The sequence below is a fragment of the Empidonax traillii genome, unplaced genomic scaffold (genome assembly GCF_003031625.1).
Source record: "Empidonax traillii isolate 1590-97213 ecotype Southwest subspecies unplaced genomic scaffold, ASM303162v1 scaffold655:size661012, whole genome shotgun sequence".
NCBI lineage: Eukaryota > Metazoa > Chordata > Aves > Passeriformes > Tyrannidae > Empidonax > Empidonax traillii.
The window spans coordinates 606274-627964 of record NW_020955848.1 but is presented as its reverse complement, the minus strand read 5'-3'; the positions used below and the strand labels follow the sequence as shown (position 1 = coordinate 627964).

The 21691-nt window shown below is 43.2% G+C and overlaps 1 protein-coding gene across 2 annotated transcripts in view; it reads right to left on the bottom strand.

The window, feature by feature from the left end:
- Positions 1-13: 13 nt before the first annotated feature.
- The window catches only part of CUNH10orf90 (chromosome unknown C10orf90 homolog), a 62876-nt gene continuing 41198 nt past the window's right edge, over positions 14-21691 (bottom strand). The window contains exons 4-9 of one of the 2 annotated variants that reach the window (XM_027899298.1): positions 14676-14927; positions 12597-12784; positions 11390-11588; positions 2051-2114; positions 794-893; positions 14-179 (exon numbers count right to left, since the gene is read on the bottom strand). In XM_027899298.1, the coding sequence (XP_027755099.1) occupies positions 141-179; positions 794-893; positions 2051-2114; positions 11390-11588; positions 12597-12784; positions 14676-14927 (842 nt within the window). In that variant the 3' untranslated portion in view covers positions 14-140. The remainder of the gene's footprint in view (positions 180-793; positions 894-2050; positions 2115-11389; positions 11589-12596; positions 12785-14675; positions 14928-21691) is intronic. The other variant, XM_027899299.1, reaches the window with a different exon arrangement.

Sequence of the window (21691 nt, the reverse complement as noted above, 5' to 3'; positions counted from 1 at the left end):
ACAAATGATCTTTCTTTATTTAAAGAGGCAAAGATAAGAAAAATACCTCCAGGTAATTGAGATAACAGTTAATTTATGGCTTATCTAGCAGTCAAAGGCATTCAAGATCCAATTAGGATGATGGGCAAGAGACTCCTTTGTCACTCTGTGTTTCTGTGAAGGAGCTGGTCCAGTAATTGCTAAAAAAAAGATGAAAAACAGCTTTAAGATACTGTTAAAATACATGAGGTGGCAGAAATCTTCGGTGATACTGGAGGTGAGATGGAATTGGCATTCTCAGACTTCAAATATACTTGCTCACTGCTCAAAAAAAGAACCAAACACTGCAGGCTTTTCCATCCTGGTGAGGAAGGGTGTTGTGAGATGGAGGAAGAGAGCACTTAAACAAGGAGAAACTGGTACTTGTGTGCACCATGGAGCAGGATTATCTGAGAATGTCTCCAGTCTGCACCTGCAGCTTTCTATCATCATAACGAATTACTGATTTTTAAAAAATAAAAGGCTGGGGTGCTTAGCCCAACATAGGGCATGAAGAAACTTGGTCTTGTGGAAGGTGTCCCTGCCCAATAAGATGGTCTCTAAGGTTCCTTCCAACCCAAACCATTCCATCCTTCTGTGAGGGTTCAGGCTGTTAATTCAAGGTTGAAGAAGTGCCTCAACCCGAGGACAAGATTTAAAAGCCATTCCTTGCTCTCAGGGTTTGCACATGGTGAGCACAGTCTGTCCCCAGTGCCTCTACAGACCCATCTATGGGGTTACAAAACTCTGCTTGGCTTTCCCAGGAAATCCTTACCTTTTTAAACATCTCCACTCTCAGCCTGTTACTCTGCATGATGATCCTTTTCTGCTTTTCCTCTTGTTTCTTTTTCACTTCAGGTAAATTTTCATAAATCCTGTAAAGAAGTCACAAAGTGAAGTTTTCATGTCATCTGTTGGACTCCTCTAGGAAACGTTTGCCTTCAGTGCAATATTTGTCATTAATGGCATCTCTAAGCACCTGGATTAGATTCATGGCAGGGGAATTACAAATTATTGACAATAACGGTTTTATATTAAATCTGATCGGTTGAAAAATCTTGTTGGAAGTTCTAATTTTGGAATGAAAGAAGGTCAAGAAAGGGATGTCACCAGGTTATCTCAGTGCTGCAATGTAACTCTGCAGTAGCTTCTAACAAGCTCAGTGGAGTTTGTTTCAATTTATAGCAACATAATTCAAACCAGAATTTGGCCTGTACACTGTTGTTTGGGTTTTTTTATTTTTTTAATTTATGCAACAAAATTAATACCAAGGAATAATTTTCAAGTATTTTTCTAAAATACAAGAAAACCATCATTATAAGACTGTAGACCGTTAACATTTTTTCCCAGTCATTAGGAACTCTTTTTACCAGGAGAACACAATCTTTCCGTTTTCAAAATAACAAGAGTTGCCTTTTAAAAAGCTGACTTCTGGTCTTATCTTTTTCCATTAAAATCAATGAGAAAATTCACAGGAGTTTTGAAAAAAAAAAAAAAAAAAAAAAAAAAAAAAAAAAAAAAAAAAAAAAAAAAAAAAAAAAAAAAAAAAAAAAAAAAAAAAAAAAAAGCTGGGCCTTCCTTCCCAGTAGTCCCGTTCTTTGCATGCACAAAAAGCCTGTTTAGTTCTGATTTTTCCTCATAATATTTTGCAACACCGAGTTCTTGAAGGAGCCTGTTGGAGCTGGAGATTGTATTTTGGAGGAGAGGAATGGGACACATATTGAGCACTCTGATAATCAGGATGGATTCCACATGGTGGCCCCTTCGCAGCTTCCCCTGCTGCTCACGATGGCACAAAGGGCGATGCAGCTAAAGATCGAACACCACAGAAAAACAACCCCACCAAAGCGACCTCACTGCTTCCACTTGTGAATTTTCCACAGGAGTTACCTGTTGGGGACGTATTTTTCATGCCATGCTGTCTGAAACTGGTAGAAAAGCGTTGCTCAAAGGGCAGGGCTGCCCCAAATCTACCAAACTATCAATCTATCAAGAAAACCACGAGTGAACCCTAAACAGGAGAGATTTTTACCTTTTAGATCTCATGTGCATCTCCTTCTCAGGAATGAACCTTTCCTTTGGTTTGAAGAGGTTATCTAGCAGAGGGAAAATAAAGTTAATATTGGAGAGATCTGCATTTATTTAGATCTTAAATGTCCTGTTCCACGTAGCCATGACATGCTACCGCTGGCTGAAGTTTTGACAGCTTAAGGCCGGATCTGAATCTCGACAGGTCAATGGAAAAACATTTAACAGCTTCATCTGGAGCTATCTTTGATCCTGAAGCTTCCCTGCAGGATGAGGAGGTGGGTTTTGTCATTGTCACATGTAGCTGTGTATGCCCTTTACTCAGATTAAGAACCAGTGATGATTTCTGCTCTCTCAAGTGATCCATCTTCCCCACATCCTTGTGCCACATTGCTGATGTGTGTTGGGAATCTGGCCTGGTACCAGCATTTCTGATTTGATTTACACCTGTCTGGAAGGGCTTTGAATAATTATGCCCAGTGTTAGAAGGAGGAAAATTCCATTACTCTTCCCTGATCAAATATGAAAAGATTTGTGATAATTCCAGTCAGCATTTCCCTGGATAGAGGAAAATAATCACTGATCTTAGCAGTCAGTGATTCTCAAGAATAGGTGATTTTAACACCTGCTCTGCAAAAAATGGTTTCTGAAAGGGAAAGGATGGTGTTCATACAAGGTGGGCGGCCACAAAATAAATGAGATCACTGTTGTAAGTTGTATCTCTATATAACTTCACAGGATCGTGGCATCATAGAATGGGTTGGTTTGGAAGGGACCTTAAAGCTCATGTTGTTCCACCCCCTGCCATGGGCAGGGACACCTTCCACCAGCCCAGGTTGCTCCAAGTCCTGTCCAACCTGGCCTTGGACACTTCCAGGGATGGGGCAGCCACAGCTTCTCTGGGCAACCTGTGCCAGGGCCTCCCCACCCTCAGAGGGAAGAATTTCTCCCCAATATCCCATCTATCCCTGCCCTCTGGCACTGGGAAGCCATTCCCCCTTGTCCTGTCCCTCTATCCCTTGTTCCCAGTCCCTCTCCAGCTCTCCTGGGGCCCCTTTAGACACTGGAAGGGGCTCTCAGTTCTCCCTGGAGCCTCCTCTTCTCCAGGCTGAACAATCCTAAGTCTCTTGGTCTTTTCTCATAGGAGGGATGTTCTGTCTCTCTAATCAAAAATAAAAAGGAGCTTTGCAACAGTTTCTGTTCTGAACTCCTGCAGTTTTCCAAGCACAACTTGAGAAAGGAGAGAGGCTGAGAAGCCTCCTCCGCCTCAGGACTGACTTTTCTCCACTCAGCAGTTGCCTACACTTAATCATTCTTATTAAATCCTCAGTACAAATAAGCAACATGCCCAATTTGCTGGGAAAACATAATTTGTCTTTTATTTATTAGTGTTTTAATGTTCATTTATACGTTGATTAACTTGAATAAACACTTGGACGCGATTGCTGTCCAAATAACCCTGCAACTGAAAGGAGCAGATTGCCTGTGACCCAGAAGGTCCTGGTGGAGGACTGGGGTCCGGGGTCACTGATTTTCTGGGAGCAGTGTGGATCCCAGCACATTCCAGAGCAGCCTCAGCCTCCCCTGCTGCTCAAGGTTCACACCTCATCCTGACAGCTCAGGGCTGCATGAGACACCCCTTCCCACAGGGCACGTCCTCCAACCCTGAGAATGGCACAGGCTAAGCCTGAAATCACATAAAACCCTCACTGGGGGTTCTCTGAGTTTCAAAAACAAAACCAGGAGGCATTTCATTCTGCACAGCAAATTCGGGCATCTTTTTGTCTGTATGGTAATATCGTCCCTCAGTAGGAGATCCCTGATGTCACAACCAGTTCCTTGGGTGCTCCCCTGTCCTTCAAGAGCACAGAAGAGCAGCTGAGGGCACTAGAAATGACACCCCAGCACAAACCTGCACTGCCTGCATGATGTCCTCCCACAGTAAGTCAAGGCAGACTCTCCCAGGATGTGATACAGTCAGAGAGCGTGGCTGATCAGCAGAGCCCAGGCTTTGTATCATCTCCTGAGCACTGTGAGTGATGACTGCTCAAATCGATGAATTTTTACTCCAGGAATTCTCAGATGCAGGTTTTCTGCAATCAAACTAATTGTTTTAGGGATCTCCCCTCCCCTTTTTCCCAAATAAAAGCTGTTGATTGCAGAATCATAGAATGGTTTGGGTTGGAAGGGACCTTAAAGACCATCTCATTCCAACACCCTGCCATTGGGGTCACCTTCCATTATCCCAGGTCGCTCCAAGTCCCATCCAACCTGGCCTTGGACACTTCCAGGGATGGAACATAATGACACATTAACATTTCCAGACCTCTGTGCACAGACACCAGAACAAGCAAAACCCACCTGGGGATCTGCAGCCCCGCGACCTTTGCTGTGTACAGCACCAAAAGCTAATCTGTATTTTTCCTGCAAGCCCCTAAGGCAGCCTGGGCTCTGTGTGGGAGTGCTGGGAAGCACCACAGAGGCCAGGAGCTGTGCCAGGTGCCCTGCCTCCAGAATAATTCTCTCCTGATGGCACAGAAATGGTCTTGAAGGGCATCAGACCCACCACTGCCCACAGCTGTGCCTGGAACGAGGTGTGTGGCTGTGCAGGGCTTTGAAGGGATGGATTAAAAAGGGAGTCTGGGGAAAACCCTCCAAGAAAATAATCAATCCACCTTGGTTATAAAAATATCCTTTGTGAAGCAGTGTGGAGTCAAAAGGCCACTGTCATGGCTAAACATTCATGGTGTCTCTTGGCTCCCCTCAGGTTGTTATTGTATGAGTAAAATGCATACATGTAAACATCAGGCAGAAATAAGGCCAATCCTTGAAAGATTTTTAGGATTAGAATTCAAAATTTCAGTGAAAACGAAATGAAAAACTGGTATAAATGAGAAAATAAAAGTTATATGTGCTTTTAAATATTGCTAATACTCAATACTGAGAAGAAAGTGTGTTTTGAAGTGGAAAAGCAGCACACATTCAGAGCTATAACAACCTGCCAAGCACATCATACAGACCTGAATTAAGGTTCTTTCCCACCAAGCAAAGATCAAATGGGGCATAAGGTGGGCAATTCCCCTAGCTGATAGTCTTTTGAACTGCATTCTACAAGTTCCTTATCAAAGCTCTTTATCAAATTTCATAGCCTTGTATCACTTTTGGAGACAACTATTGTTAATGAGAGAAAACAAGGGATCTCAAAGCAGATATTCAGCATTTCCAGAGATGCACCACAGCTAAATAAAGGTATAGATAGAGAGGCCTGAAACACTTTGTTGGTGTTTTAGTCAAACCATGTGAAACTACTGAGTTTCTGGTATTTCCACCAACCAGGTCTGACACTTGGACAGTGGGAGAAAGAAGCCACTTCAGCAAGTTGTAAATGAATGTAAATGGGTCACCCTTGTAATATATTTTAATTAATGCTGAATTGCACCTCCAACAGGATGAGTAACTCTGCCGGGGAAGTTAGTAAATGTTTAGACAGAGAACAGATGAAATGACTGTGTTGGAACCAGCCCTGGACTTCCTATTTACCACTAAATCACTGAAACACTTAAAAAAGAGAAAAACAGTAGGAAAATTTATCAAAATATACATACATTTTCTCCTAACAAGAATGCAAATTCTCAAACTTTGTTAGGACTTAAAACATGTGTTTGAGGATGTATTGCCAGTCCCTGAAGAGCAGTGGTGGTTTTCTAATTTAACTGCTTTTTTTTACTGAACTGAAAAAAATAATTCCCCAAAAGCCCATTTTGCTTGTAGAAGTCCTAAGATATGAAACATTTTTTTTAAACACCACTTTTTTAAATCAACAGCCCCCTTAAAAAATAAATTAGTCTGGAATCTAAGATAAATGTTGAGGTGATGTTGAGCTTTGTGTGCCCATAGCACTCGGCTGGGAACTCATCCAGAGAATATAAACCAGTGCCTACACCCAGGGGTGCTGCCCAAACTTTACACATCCCATGTCAGTGACTTCATGCAATGAATTCCTTCAGCTGCACTCAACAGATGACGTTTTGGTATTATTTATAAAAAACGCAAGAAGCCATGAGTTAAAGGTTTGAGGGTGAGACTGTCTGAGCTTCTGCTCATCTCAGAGAAATGCTGAAGCTCCCAAGTGGTCCTTCCCCCAGGAGGACCCAGAGGAAGGTGGTTCTCAGGCTTTCCAGCTGTTCAGGTCCTACACTGTGACTATTGAGACTTCTGACCCTCCTCAATATATCAGTCTTAACAATCACTAATATTTCTGAAAAAGTTGCAAAGTTGATAGGTTTATGAAAACATTTTCATGCTAAGTGAATTCTGGGGATGACGCAGGAGATTTCAGTCCCCTCTGTCCAAATGCTACTTAAATATTCATGGAATTTACCCAGAAAAAAAAAAATCAATTAGCATCTCACCTGGCCTTCCTAAATCTTTTTTGTTTCATTAGAGAACATAGTCTTGAAAAGTATAATTTCTTTTATTCAAAAATTAGCAGCTAAGGAAGAAGGTGTTACAGAGCTTGGTAAATTCATCGGACATTAAATAAATCTTTGGTAAAATTTGCACCGGCTCCTTAAACCTGACTTCTTTAGCTTCAATTTCTAATCATGGCTGAAAATCAGACCTTTTACTCTTGGATTAAAAAGTTGAGGACAAAAATTCAGTTTTTTTTTTTTATTTAGCTGCTCCAAGGCTGCCCCGAAATGATCTCCAGCAAAGCCACTGAGCTCCATGAGTCACCCGCTGGGAGACACGTTGTTTCCTGTCACCCACACAGAAAACTCCTCCTATTTGAAGATTTTCCAGTTTATTGCACAGGGACTGCCTATTTCCTCCTTCCCCAGGAGGAGGTCACAGAGGGGACACACTGGTCACCCTGTCCACTCTCACCTCCACCCCATTGTCCCCAGGGACCGTGTCACCCTCTCTCACCCACTGCCTGTGACCTGCAGTGTGCTCATCTGACTCACAGGCACTGCTCTAATCCGTGTGATGAGCAATAATATCCTAAAAACAGGTCGTTCCACTCCCTAATTCAATAACCTGGCTGCAGCTTTGTCTTTATTCAGAGCTGTCAGACTTAAACAAGGGGCCAGCGCCCAAAGGATCAGCGGCACAACTGCTGGCCCCGAGTCACACGTGGGCTGCTGATGGCTGCAAACATCTCCTCAGCCACCAGTGGCATGTGAAAACCACGAGGGTGCACCTTAGTGGTGCAGGATTGCTCTCTGGTTACCACCTTCTCCTCTCTCTACAGTCCAAACAAAAACCTCCCTGGCACGGAGATGCTCAAGAAACCTTGAAAACCCAAACCAGCAGCAATCCTCACCCTCCAGGCTTCTCCAAGCTTTTTGGAAGGGTTCAGAACCAGCAACGGAGGAGGTATAAACCTGTTTCCAAAGTGTTCCTAAAGATGGAGGATTTGGATACCAATCCAGACAAAGAGAGCAGGCACCAGGGTGAGGTTGAACAGCAACGTTCAACTTCTATTGCCACTTGCAATGAACCACCAACCCTCTCAAAGGGCAGCGAAATGGAAGGTATGGAAAAAAAAACATATGTGCCTGAGAAATTTTGTTAAACCCCTCCAAGTGCTTGTGTACACCAAGATCACAGGGCTGTTCATTACGCAGATTTAAAGGCCTATAAACAGCTGGTAGTCCTGTCACTGAAGTAATTACATTACGGTTTTGGAGATTTAAATCCAGTTATTTGAACATTGTTTCTATTCAGTTCGTCACAGTGGGATCTCTAATTTGCCTGACATAGTAAACAGCAGAGTAGTCTATCTTGGACTAATTAGCACTCTCAAATTTAGCAGTACCCATTACCCAGCACAAAGGCTAGAGTGAGAGTTGCAGGTTCTTTGCCTTCAAAGAGCTCTTGTGACGATAAAAATCTTCTGCAGGATAAACATTTTCATTTTTCCGAGATTACTTTCAGCACTCCTTAAAACCCTGCTCGTGAATCACAATCAAAAAATGGTAAACAACTTGGGTTTCTGAGGATGAGAAGGTAAATGGAAAGTGCACAGATGTTGGTATTTATATGGAAATGATGCTGAATGCCAATTATTTCTTTCTCTTACAAGAAACTAAAGTTGTTGTAACAACACCGTCAAAACATAGGGAAACCAGGCTAATAATTTCATATTACCAATAAAGACATTTTAGGCTGATAGAGTAATCCCAGGTAGAGAAAAATCTCTGCAGGTCACTGCTCTGGGTGTAAATTATTTTACTGAAATAAAAGCTGCAAGACCAGAGAGCAGCACATGTAACAAGCTCATTTCAGAGAGAAATAAGTGCAGCAAACTTGTCAAGCACAGAGGAAAGCACCTCAGGCTGCAGTTTAACCCTCATTTACACCTGAATAAAATGGGCACTCACATCTCCCTATCCTACACCACCTTCCTGTGTGATCACGTGGGGAATTGGGCAGGGAATGTCCTCTTGTGGTGGAAAACTAGTTGGATAACTAACTGTAAAAGTCAGTGCTTGAGGCAAGTGACCTGCAGTGACCTGCTCCTCATCCACAGATGGGCATGAAATCCATCCTGGGCTCACTCTGCCGGGGCAGTGGAAATTAAACTCATCAGCCAACCTGCTCTTAAGAAAAAGACCATTGGAAAATGCGTGAGGCTGTGCTGGCAGTGATCCCTGTGAACCTCAGAGCCATAAAGGCCTTTTTACCTCTACAAATCCCAAAGACACCAGGGAAGAGAAAAAACGAGAAAGGAGGAAATGATCAGACTGAAACAAGCAACTCCAAGATCACCCCCTGGAGCCCGCAGGTGCCATCAGTACGAGCCTGAATGCTTAAACACATTTCCAGGCCACCATTTCACCCTCCTGGGTTCTTAGTTTCCAATACTGTTTCATGGTGTGTTGCTGTGGAGGAGCAGCCTGATTCCTGAGACCAGGAAACCTGAGGGAGGGCTGCACTGGGCACACATTCCTTGAGACCAGAGGGAGAACAGGGTGCCCAGAGAAGCTGTGGCTGCCCCATCCCTGGAAGTGTCCAAGGAGCATACCCAGGAGAGCAGTGGTTGTGATAAACACCACACTGACCCTCAGCCATCAGCCCCTGTGCCCAACTCTGGTGTCACAGTCCTGAGCCTACAACTGACTCACAGCCAGGTATAGCTGGAGATGGAGGTGGAGTCAGGACTTTCTGTCTTTGGATATACCAGACATGTTTTTCCTCTTCTGGCTGCTTTGTGTCTTCCCTAAACTCCAGGTTCTTCACTACTTGAAGAGATGGCTTTCAATAAGCTCAGGGAATCCTAATTTTAATCCTGATTTAAACAACCCTCCCCTAGATTTACTAAAAATCAGTTCCTTGTAAATCAGCTCACTGATGCCAATAAAACATAGGGGTACAGAGGAACACATGCAGCCAACAGAGCTGGAGGTGACACTGCTGCTTGTGCCCACAGCTCCCCTTGCACCAGGGAAATGGTATCCTTAAATCACTGGGATTTGGGTGTCCACTTCCCACCCCAGTAAATGAAACCGTGCTTGCATCCCTCCCTGCAATACAGCTGCATTTTCCTTTCACCTTGCTTTTCAAAAACACGCAGTTCTTCATTGCTTTAAAAGCGCATTTTACCTGGTAAAATGGCTATTCCAGAGATCACAGAATAATGATGGCAACAAGTGATACCTTCTCTCCCTCCCAGCTTTGGGGGCTGGCAGAAGCGAAGGAGGAGGCCGTGACCTCAGAGGGACAGGGATGTCATCAGCAGAGACATCAGGACAGGGGCATCCAGTGCCCTGGGTGAGCACCAGGGAGAAGCCCTTGCAGCAAAGAAAGATCCCCCACTCCGGGTCTCACTGATGACACAGATCCTCCTGCACAACAGCAGCCAGCAGGGCAAAGCCTAAAATATCGATTGTCAGGACTCAGAGCAGATTAAATATGCTCAGCACACTCCTACACAGCCCTCCGTGCTGCAGCCTGCAGAGCTGGGCTTTGTCCAGGGATCTTGGATTTCCAATATTAACTGCAGTTGTGCTTAAATAACAGAACATCTGACACTTCTGTCATTATAAAAATATTAGAAGCTCACAAACAGAAAATTACCTGTGGCTACATGAAGGCAGATCAGTTACAGAAACTAAAGATTCTCCTTAGGCAAATTTACCTTTAATGACCAACCACTAAAAGAGGGAAATAGTCATTTAGCTGAATAATTAATTAATATATTTCAATGCTGTGCTTTTATTAATCATTAAACAAGCATAAAGATTAAACTTTCATTATAATTTAAGGAGAAATAGGTTTAACTATTCTTTTTTTTTAAATTTTTTTTCCCACAAAGCGTTTGCCGAGTGGTTTGGGGGACTTTCAAAGATGACAAAAAAAGGGGGAGATTTTTGCCACTTCTTCTGAGATAGGTGACAGACTCCTGGCCTGTGCCATGGCCTTCTGGAAGAGCCCTGAGTTGAGGATATCAAACATTCCCTTTTCTGAATCCTCCAGGTGTCCCTTCTGGTTGTTTAATGTTTTCAATTGATTTACTTTTCAGTGGCATAATGTATCTTCAAACAGGCACAATTTTAAAACCAAGCTATCAAGAGGAATGCCAGTCAATCAAATAAATCTTTTTCTTTAGTCAACTGAGTTAATTAACAACCAGATGGCAATTAAAAGAAAAAAAAAAGAAAAAAAAAAAGAAAAAAGAAAAAGAAAAGCAATTTAACATCTTGTGCTTAGATAATATTTACAGAGGTGCTATAGGGAGGGAGCTGTTCAGAACTGCTTTACTCACTGGGTATTGAGACTGTTTATCTCTGGGGTGATAAAACAACATATTCATCTTGAATCAGGAAATCACAGAGTTTAGATGCCTTGATGTAACAGCCCTGTACACAACAAAAGTTCTTTCCACAGCCCACTCACTGCCATGGGCTTCCTGAGTCAAGTGGCAAATCCACACCTGAAGCTCCTGAGAAGATTAGATTTGGCCTCCTAAGCCCAAATCCCACCGTGTCTCCCTACCTGTCACCTCTCTCCCCAAACTGGTCACCTGTGAGCTGGGAGAGGGATAAAATGCCATTTATTGCTGTCACCTCCACAATTAGCATCAATTCCGACCATGACTGTGTGTGACAACAACAAAAACTCCTCAAGGAGGTCTCCTCCTGCTGCCACAGACCACAGAATGCTCCTCATTCCCACTATTCCACCCCTGTGCTCCTGATTCTTTCTGCTGGGACAGATGCTGGACACAGGCAGGCGAAACAGGAGCAACAGCTCTCTTGTGTTTTTTCCCCAAGTTAATATGGAAATACTACACATGTGGGAAGATTACAGAGCTGTTGGTGGTCACAGCTAAACTCACCACTGAGAGGGTCAGGAATGGTGTAGTGCTTTCTCCTGCTGGAGGTGGATGTTGAGGAGAGCTTGCGAACCAGCGCTCCGGGACTGCCCACAGGAGAGTCACTCTGCTGGGCTTTCCTCAGCTGCACCATGTGTTCCAGTCTCCTCAGCCTTTCCTGGGAGCGAGAGATGAACCGAGGATTGTGGATTTCTAGGGCTTCCTATGGGACACAGAAAACCCACTTTATTGGAATATAATCCAAAGGAAGAAAAGAGCGTGATCGGCATCAATACGGGTTCAGTAGGAGATTATTAAAGTGATGAAAATTATTCACAGAATGGTTTGGATTGGAAGGGAATTTACAGACCATATTGTTTCAACTCCCTGCCATGGGCAGGGACACCTTCCACTAGCCCAGGTTGCTCCAAGCCCTGTCCAACCTGGCCTTGGACACTTGCAGGGATGGGGCAGCCACAGCTTCTCTGGGCAACCTGTGCCAGGGCCTCCCCACCCTCACAGGGGAGAATTCCTTCCCAATATCCCATCCAACCCTGCCCTCTGGCAGTGGGAAGCCATTCCCCCTTGTCCTATCAAGTTTATACATTTTTATGTTTTGAATTACATATTTTTATAAGTCATCCAATTCAAGTTCTTGATGTTTTGCCTATTTCCTTGTCTCACCCCGTCGCTGAAGCAGCTTGTCACTGACAGTTCACAAACTCCCCTGTTTATTTAGATTGTCATGCAGATCTACTTAGAAAGAAAACACTTTCCAGTCAAAGGCTGCTTCAACATTTAGGAATGTCTTAGGGCAGAAGAGAGGGCAGAGATTGGTCTGCAACATGTGCTGGAGTTAAAAACAGCAAAGCACATCTGCTGCTGATGGTTGGTACCAACCTGGGGCCATGTCCACACCTACAGCTGGTGCTTGTGGTGCTGGACATTTGGGAAATGGAAAAGTTGTAGAATCCCCAGATTTTAACATGTTCCTCCATAGAACTGGCAGCTGGGGCTCAAAACGGGGAGCTTGGACAACCAGACAACCAAGCAAGTCTTGGCAGCAGGTACAAACTGCCAAAACTTCACTGGAAGGGAGAAAAATCAAGGGAAAGGGAACTTCTGCCTGCAGTGAGTCCCCAGGAAACAAACACCATCCATTGGAAAAGGAGAAAAAAAAAAGGAAAAAAAGGAAAAAGAAATGAAAAAAAGAAACAAATTGATAGTTTACCTGCAGTGTCCATGGGGCTGCTGGAATTTCCTCCGGCTGGGAGCCGGTTCCTGGCCAGGTGAGCACATTGTTTTCCTCCCAAGTCACACCTGGCCAATGAGCTGTGGACAGTGTCACCCTCCTGGCTCGCTCCAACTCGTCCTTGAGCTCCTTTATTCTGTCACCTGAACCGCGGAATTCGGAATCGCCTTGGAGAGATTTAAAAGTTCATTAAGAGTGCACGGCTAATTTTTTTATTGGGTTCTCCACCTCATTAGACTCAGAGGGCAGATTCTGAAACAAGAGTGCCAAGGTGTTATTAATAGGCCTCATTAAGCAGAATAGATCAGATCTAATCCCAGGTACTACTGCCTGCCCTGTGACACCCAGAGGATCTTTCACGCTAAGCCAGAGCTCACAGTGAAGTATAATCGTAATTTGGATCTGTTTGCTGGTCTTCCCTTCCCAAAAGCAAGACACAGTTGCACCATGGAAAGCAAAGGATATCAGGCTGTGACCTGCAGTTTGAGTTCACTCCAATTTATTGCAGAAAATAACATACTGTTACAGACCTTAATCACATATAATTTCCCTTTGACCACATTGAGACTTTCACGAACAATACTGGGGTTTTTTTTCTCTGCTAATAATACAGTTTGCTTTCTATCATTTCTACATATCCCTTAGTCAGTGGAAAGGCTCCGTGAAAAAAATAATCAACAAAAGGTCAATATGCATTATAGCATATTATTATGAAAGCTGTCAATTCACCTTGAGAAAAAGAGATTATTTGCTACAATTATAATCAAATTTTAATGCTCACTGGCTGCTACTCCCCGCACAAACTAGGACCAAAAGAAGCTCTGTGCTCAAAAATCAGAGTTGAGAAGATTCTTATTTGGAAGACAGAATGAATCCAAAATAACAAAGGAACTTCGGAAGAGCTCCATATGAACTATTTTGAAAAGTCACACTGGAGTACTTCTTCCTTGCCAAATAAATTGATTTCTAGAACTACATATCTGGGAAGAAAGCCCGTTACTGTTTTATTTCAATTTTTGGTTACAATAAACTTCAAATATTTTCCTCTTTATGACATATTGTACATATTATATTGTACTTAAAAAACATATTAAAGTGGTCTGGGTTGGGTACATTTGCCTTATAAAAGCCTGAGCTGTATTTCCTCCCCAATACTGTTCTTAGTAACATTTTGGAATAAACCTTGAAACCTGTGAGCATGAAATTAAACTCCTCAATAAGCCAGGTTTACAGAGGTGTGGATTAATGTGGTCTTTGACAGATCTCAGTGGATCCTTCACTTTTTTTAAAAAGCAAAGTCACTTCCAGTTAGGAAAATTTAACTTCAGGCCCTGAATTTAGGCTTCTCTCAGCTAAATGGGTGTTACATTCAGTAGCTTTATAGTCAATAATGAAAAGGTTTTGCCTGCCTACCTACTCACAAAAAAACTATTAAGAAAAAAGGGTGTATGACCACTACAGCATTTTAAGGAATTAATTTCTCACAAACATATTGATATTAAAGCCAAATTAATCTCAGTTGTCTTCTGCAAAAATATCTTATGCATGAGTACAGCTGCTTGTGTCACCTCCAGTTGAGCTGTGAGAATAAATGCTGGAAGTAAGACATCCCAGCCGCTGCTGAACTAGAGGAAATTATGTTTTACATGCTGAAACCTTGTTGATAATCACAGTTCAGGCTGTTGTGTCAGAAAGAAAAGGTTGCAGAAGTGAAAGAGAGGTATCAGAACGAGGGTGTAAAAATAATCTCACTTCTGGTGCTTCCTGGTTGGACTGGGGCTGCTTGATTTTGCAATTTTAACGCTTTTTCAAGATTTTCTTGAACCCTCCTTGCAAAGCAAGCCTATCCTTCTCGGTTTAATCTCGTTTTCTATTAACCATAGCAATGTATACAGTCAGATTAGCTGATTGATCTCTCACCAGATGACTCATACTCAGCACTTAAAGCTGGACAAAAATGGCCTGACTTTCCATTATTTCACATTTTTTCTTTGAGACTGATCTCATCTTATTATTGAAACCATATTCCTGACAACCCCAGCAGGATTTGTACCTTACTTTTTAGGAGCTGGTTCTGCCTGTGAGCGTTTTCTTCCGAGAGGATCCTTGATGATGTTTTTGTATTGCACATGCAGTTGGAGACAGACAGTTTTGGTTTGAGGACGCCCTGTGCTTGGATCTCTTTGGATTTGGAGGTGTCTTTGGAGGGATCTCTCCTTTTTGATGAGCCAGCAGCAGTGATTGCCTCTCTGGATGCTGCATCTGGAAGAATGAAGCTCCTCTTCCTTCTTCCCAACAGCATTTGTGTTCCTGTGAAAAGCAGAAAAAAACCCACCCCAAATCCCATATCGTGGGAATACTGCTTTTTTTTTTTTTCCCCACAATTCTCAAGATTTTTATTTCTTGCAAAACTGCTTTCAGAAACACATTTTAAAAGCTGTAACTGATACAAGTTTCATATCAGGATTGCTGTGCAGCTGTGCTGTAACAAAAAGTTATTGACAGGAACAATCACAGAGGGTATAAACAATCTCAGAGGGCACCGTTCAGAAAAATACACTGCCCTTCTAAAAAGTACACACACACTCTGATGGACAGCATGGAAGAGTCAAGATATCTCTGACAAAAAAACTGTGCTATGTGTCTTTGTCTTGCCTCTTATTCACTTAAGAGGAAGGGCATGGATCTCTTGGAGTGAGTCTAGAGGAGGCACCAATATGACCAGAGGGATGGAACAGCTCTGCTGAGAGAGTTGGGATTGTTCAGCCTGGAAATGAGAAGACTCTGGGGTGACCTGATTGTGGCCTTCCAGGACCTGACAGGAGCCTGCAGGAAAGATGGAGAGAGAATATTTACAGGGCCTGGAGTGACGGGACAAGGGCTTCAAACTGAAAGAGAGTGGGTTTAGATGAGATATTAGGGAAAAGTTCTTCCCTGTGAGGCCCTGGCACAGGTTGCCCAGAGAAGCTGTGGCTGCCCCTGGATCCCTGGAAGTGTCCAAGGCCAGTTTGGACGGGGCTTGGAGCAACCTGGGCTAGTGGAAGGTGTCCCTGCCCATGGCAGGGGATGATCTTTAAGGTCCCCTCAAACCCAAATTATTCTATGATTCTCTGGTTTAAAATTGATTAAACCTAATGTCCATTTACGAAGGTGCATTTTAGGCAGAGTTTGGAAGGGAGAAAAAGTAGCGTAGCAAAAAAAATTAAAAAATAAGGAAACTGTATCCAAGAAATTAGGGACAGCACAGAGATGGCATCAGGATCAGCTAGGGGAAAAAGGAGGAGCAGATGGGAACTGTTCAGTATCCCTCTAAGCCCCTGGGCAGTGGCCCCTTTTAGCAGCAGCCCCATGGCCATACACACAGCTCTGCTCCTCCTTTTTAATCCTGTGCATGAATGGCCTGTTAGCAGTTCTAGTCACAGGCTGGCTCAGACCTAGAGATTTATGTAGGGGGGAATGATCGATGGCTATTTAAAATCTCTGAAAAAAAAATGTAACCGAGACATTTGGGAGGTACAAGGGAAAAAAACCCAACTGGTTTCAGCCCTAACCACAAAGCCAAACAAACCAGGCAGGGATTGTCCTACTCTATAATGTGGACATCAAACATTCCATAAATGACTGGTATTTCAAATACAAAGACTTTTTAAAAGCAGATTTAACGTAATTCCTTTCTCTGCTGACTCACTCTCAGCAGCTGTCCCTTTCTAAACACTTCTTTCCCATGTCTTAGTTGAGGACAGAGGGAAGTGTTTTTCTCCTCTGAGCCAATCCATGAGAAAGGATGAGATGGCACTGGTGGTATCTAAAAACCTTGTAGATGTGGCACTTGGGGACATGGGTTGGTGGGCTTGGCAGTGCTGGGGGAATGGTTGGACTCGATGATCTTAGAGGGCTTTACCAACCTAAACCATTCTGTGTTTCTGTGATTCTGTGATTCCATCTTAGACACTTTCTTATCTCACAGTCATTCACTAAAAGAAGATCTTGCAGTGTGGCAAGTTTTCAGTTCCCTTTCCCAATCCTTAATCCACCCACAATAGATGAGAAATATTCTTGGCACAAAATGATGGTCTCCTATGCATTTTAGTGGTCTGAGTGGCTCTTTTTGACTACCCTGAATTTCTGAGGAAATCAGAGCCATTAAGATACAGCATTTACTATTTTTCCCTTACCATGCAGATCAGAAAGTTTTGAACACAGAATCACAGAATTGTTTAGGTTGGCAAAGACCTCCAAGATCATCGACTCCAATCATAACATCTTAAGTTCCTTTCTGTAAACGTTCATACAGGGAGATGGAGTCAGCTTCTCAGGGGATCCTCTAATGAGGGATCCCTGAAGATCAGCACAGACAGAAAAAAAAGCCAGCCCTTTTTTTTACTGATTGGGATGAACCCCATCCTAAGCAATTTCACAGCCTTACAGGAAACCTGGTCAAAGCAAGGAGGTGCCTACAGAGCTCTCAGATTCTGGGGTAGCATCCAAGCTCTCCCTCTCCTCTCTAAGTTATTTTTCTCCTTGCTTTTCATGCATTGCAAATATTCGCCTTATCTTTTGTCAAAACTAAACTCTCTTCTCAGAGGGAAATGGTTTTGATGCAAATGCTCTCAGCACACTGGGCAGACTCAATTCTGTGCACACACCCCGAGTTCATCCATACACAGCAACCTGTTCCTTCAGCCCCTGACTGATGCCAGACCTGCAGTCACACACTGTGTTGCCATGAATATCTTAGGGCACAGGGAGAGGAAAAAACACTGGGGCAGATTAATGGGGTCATGGGCATCACAGAGTGTTTGTGGGAGGAGGAAGGAACAAGCAGTGGGGTAGCAGAAGATGAAGAAAGCAGCAGGTAGCATTTAACTGCAGAGGAGAAGTCCTCTCACTAAGGCAGCCAAGATGTTAGATGGATAGGGGGGAAAAGAAAAAAGAGCCACAGAAAGAACCTGAATGGAAAACAGATTATCCCATTAAATCACCTTTTAAATGAAAAGAGTTTACTGGCCAGCAGACAACAGAGAGAAGAAGAAACTGGAAAGGAGAAAAGAGTTTCTGCTCATCCGTGGCTGCATCAAAGTAGGAGATAATTTGCCTTCATAGAAGGAAATGGTCTGTGCAACAAATGGGGGTGTGTTGTGAAGCCAAACAGCTTCTTCACTGAGACAGATGGCTCAAAGCGTGGCTGTGTCCCCAGGAGGGACTGTTTGGCTGCTGGGCATCAGTACCCAAAACTCCAGCTGGAATCATCAAAGTGGTCAAAACGGGCTGTGAGGAAGAAGGGTAAAACAGGAAAGACCAGAGTGAGTGAAGGAGCAGACTCTCGCGTCTCTCCTCTCTAACTTCTTAGTATGTTGATCTGAACAAAAGAAAGAAGAGTATTCGCACTCCTAACTTTACTCCTAACTACCAGGCCAGTTATTTGGGGATATTGGCTTCCAAGTGTAAGTACAGGAACCTTCAAGAAGTGAGAATTAAGCTCCAGGAAATGCCTTACATGTAGTGCAAATGGAGACAACCCTCCCTCCTCACTGCACCCTTACCCTGCCAAAAGAAATGCCACCAGTGGCATTCACTGCACAAGGTCTGGGGGACACCTATAAGGACATGGATTAGGAGAGAAAGAAATGCACCAACAAAACTAGGAATGGGGTCTCAAATTAGAAAAAGGTGATGGATGTTTCTTAGTGTTTTGTGACGACAAAAGGATGACTAAGAAAGAATTAAAACCAGCGCAATTCCTCATGAAATTCAGGTATAAAACCATCACATCTCTCCTGCATGAAAACTGTCTTCCTTAGATCTCGTTCTAATATCGTAACTAAATCTTAATCCTTATTAGATTCACAGTATGGGGGGATTTTAATTTTTTTTTTATTTAATTAAGGCGATAAAAATGGTGCGTCTTGTTCTTGTCTAACACCGAAGGCAATCAGAATAATAACAGAGGCAATTTGCTAAATTCTTTCCTCCAACTCCCTCTTGAATTAACCTTTCTGTTCAAAAGGTACACGCAGGTGCAGTGAATCCACAGTAAAAAAAAAAAAAAACACAGCAAAGCAAACCAGACAAGGGCTCCAAAGATCAGCTCCCTCTTCCTCAGGGCAGCTCTCAGTTACCTTCACTAACGAACACAGATGCGAATGATATTGAGGGGAAAAAAAAAAAGAGAACAAGGCAAAGGTACTTAAAGGTAAGATCACAGTGTTTCACTCTGTACATTCTGGACCCAATTTTAATATGCTGTGTGGGGAATTAGGACTGTTACTCTCATTAAGACTATCTGGAATTGTATATCTAAATCCCCACGAACCAAGCTTGAAATATATATGCCCCTCTGAGAGTGGCTAGAATTGCAACTGGATGACTAGAAATATATGGTTTTCCTATTATCCCAGCTGAAGAAAGACTTTAAAACTAATGAACAAAGACATGCAAGTGTAATGCTTTGGGAGATACAGGAGAGCAAAACTCGAAGAAACGGAGAACAGAATGACTCCATTAATAAAATTCAGTGAGTACAGATCCTGGTTGTAAAAGTTCAGGAGAAAATTTAGGGAACAAAGTCATAATTACATTTGGAGAAAGGTCATTTTTGCCCTGTGCAAGAAAGAAGATGACAACAGCTCAGTTTTTAAATAATGACTTAGTGAAAACCAGACGATATTGGGGGAGTTAAAGATATTCTGTGAAACCAAGGGTAGTTTTTCAAAAACTCCTTTAAAAAAAAGAAAAAAAAAGGAAAAAAAAAAAAGAAAAAAAAAAAAAGAATCCTTGATCTCTGAGTAAAATAAGTATATTGTTTTACTGTAAAGTATCTTTTTACATTCCCCCTCCTCTCCCTTCAGGGGGTTTTGCTAACGGGAAGTGACCCTGCGTTACAGCAGGTTAAACTTGCCTTTCCTCGAGACACACACAATCCAGGCAAACATCCCCTTTGCCATTGTTACTGCTTTTTTTTCCCCCCCCTTTCACTTTACAACAGGATAATGCAGCTTTTCATGCTTGCACTGAAGACTCTTCGCAGCGTTTCAGTGGGGATTTTTGGTGATTTCTGACAAAGTGCCTCTTTGAAATTGGCCAAAGTTCGCTTCGGCGGCCGCGGCACCGCAAATCCTCCCCCGCCACCGAGTCAGCCCCACACACGAGGTGGCTGGGAAGGAGACACACAGTGCTGATCCACTGTGTGTCATTAATGAGATCAGACATCCCCACTGTAGGTAGGCTTTCCATTCCAGACCACCCTCTGTTTTTTGGGGTTTTTTTTATTTTAATTTAATAAAAGCCCCATGTCCTGAGCTGCTGAGCTCTCTCGGACCTCCGTGGTGGGAGCTGATGCTGCCAACACCCCAAGCAGAGAGCAGCAGCAATTAACATTCCTCAAATACAAGAAACTTCTACCTTCTTCAAGATTTAGACCCAGGGACGTGTAGGAGTGGGTTGCACAGAGCCCACATGTGCCTCAAGCAACGATCCCCAACCCAAAGCAAGACTCCAGCCCCCCCGATGACAAAGACTGATGACTCAATTCTTATCGTGAATCAAGCATTGCCACAGCTAAGCCACACGGTCTTAGACATGAGTAAACAGCCCACATCATCTCAGCAGCCTGGTAACACAGAAAGATGGGAACACTGAGAGCAATGACAGTATTATTAGTTATTTCAGTGTTTGTCAAGGGATGCAGGATAGGATGGATAATTTATTTTCCACATCGCTGCCAAGGAAGAGGCATCACTTTTAATCAGTCAACAAGCTGCAGTCAGCAAGGAGTGCTACAAAATTCAGATGTTTCTACTAAAATTTCTGCTGACCAGCCATGAGCCCCACGTCCCAAACTGCCTTCTGATGTTTGTCAAATGACTCATTTACAAGAGGCAGCGTCAGCTGCTGCTCAGCATTAGCATCCATGGAAACTACCTGAATTGCTGGGAATGTGACTCTGCCCATGCTCCCTGTTCAAAATGTGATGCTAAACAAGGTCTTGATTTACCTTCCAACAAAAACCTGGGGTTGGATCCTGAGAAACGGGGCTGGGCCACGTCCTCAGCTCCATTCCCAGAATTGTCAAGATCCAAAGTCAAGGTTACTTTGCGAGGATGAAGCAGGAGAATCAGACAGCCCATTACTCCCAGTGAACATGTCACTGTACCTGCACTAATTCTTTTTCAAACAGCTCTGCCTGGTGGGGATAAAGCTTAATTATCTCAGCTATATCAACAATACCTCAAGCTAAGAGTCTAGATTAAAAAATTATCTCTAACAAAAAAAGGTTGTCTTTTTCCTAGCTCTCTCTTTTGGTTTTTTTTAAACCATGTTGACAGCTGTGGACACATCTCTCAGAAGGAAAAAGGATTTCTTTTGGCAAAAACTAATATTTGACTGTAGGAAGTCGTAATCATTTATAAGAGAAAGCTTATCGAGTGTACCTAAGAGCTGTTAGGCTTCAAACCTATAATCAGTCCAAATGAAGAAGAACTTCTTGATGTCAAGAAACACCTTGTTTACAGAAGGCTTTTGGCAAAATTAGTGTAGTCCCACACTTGGCTTCAGAGCAAATTATCCCACAACCAACCAATCAACAGCCCCTCACAATAAGCCTCTCCGTGGGGATGGCTAATTTGTTTTCTCTAGACACTTCACAAAGAATTAATTGATCTTCTTTCTTGGTGTCAAGCAAGGGAATGACACTTATTTCAGGGAGGTGATGGGTGCAGATGTGCTGCCAAGGACAGGACGTGACACACCGACTCCCGCTGGCACAGAGAGGTTTGGTGGAAAGAAGGATTTGCAAGGGCTGCACCAGCAAAATGGTGCAGTTCAATGGCCTCGAGTTGCACCAAGAGAGGTTCAGGTTGGACATCAGGAAATGTTTCTTCACTGAAATGTAAGTTAAGCGATACAGTTCAGTGAGCATGGCGGTGTTCGGTTGAAGGTTGGACTTGATAATCTTGGAGGTCTTTTCCAACCTTAATGGTTCTATGACTCTATCAGTGGCACCTGCAGGAGATCATCTTACACTCCAAACCATGACAGTGTATTGTTGCTGCAGAATATTTCAGGGGGCAGCTAAT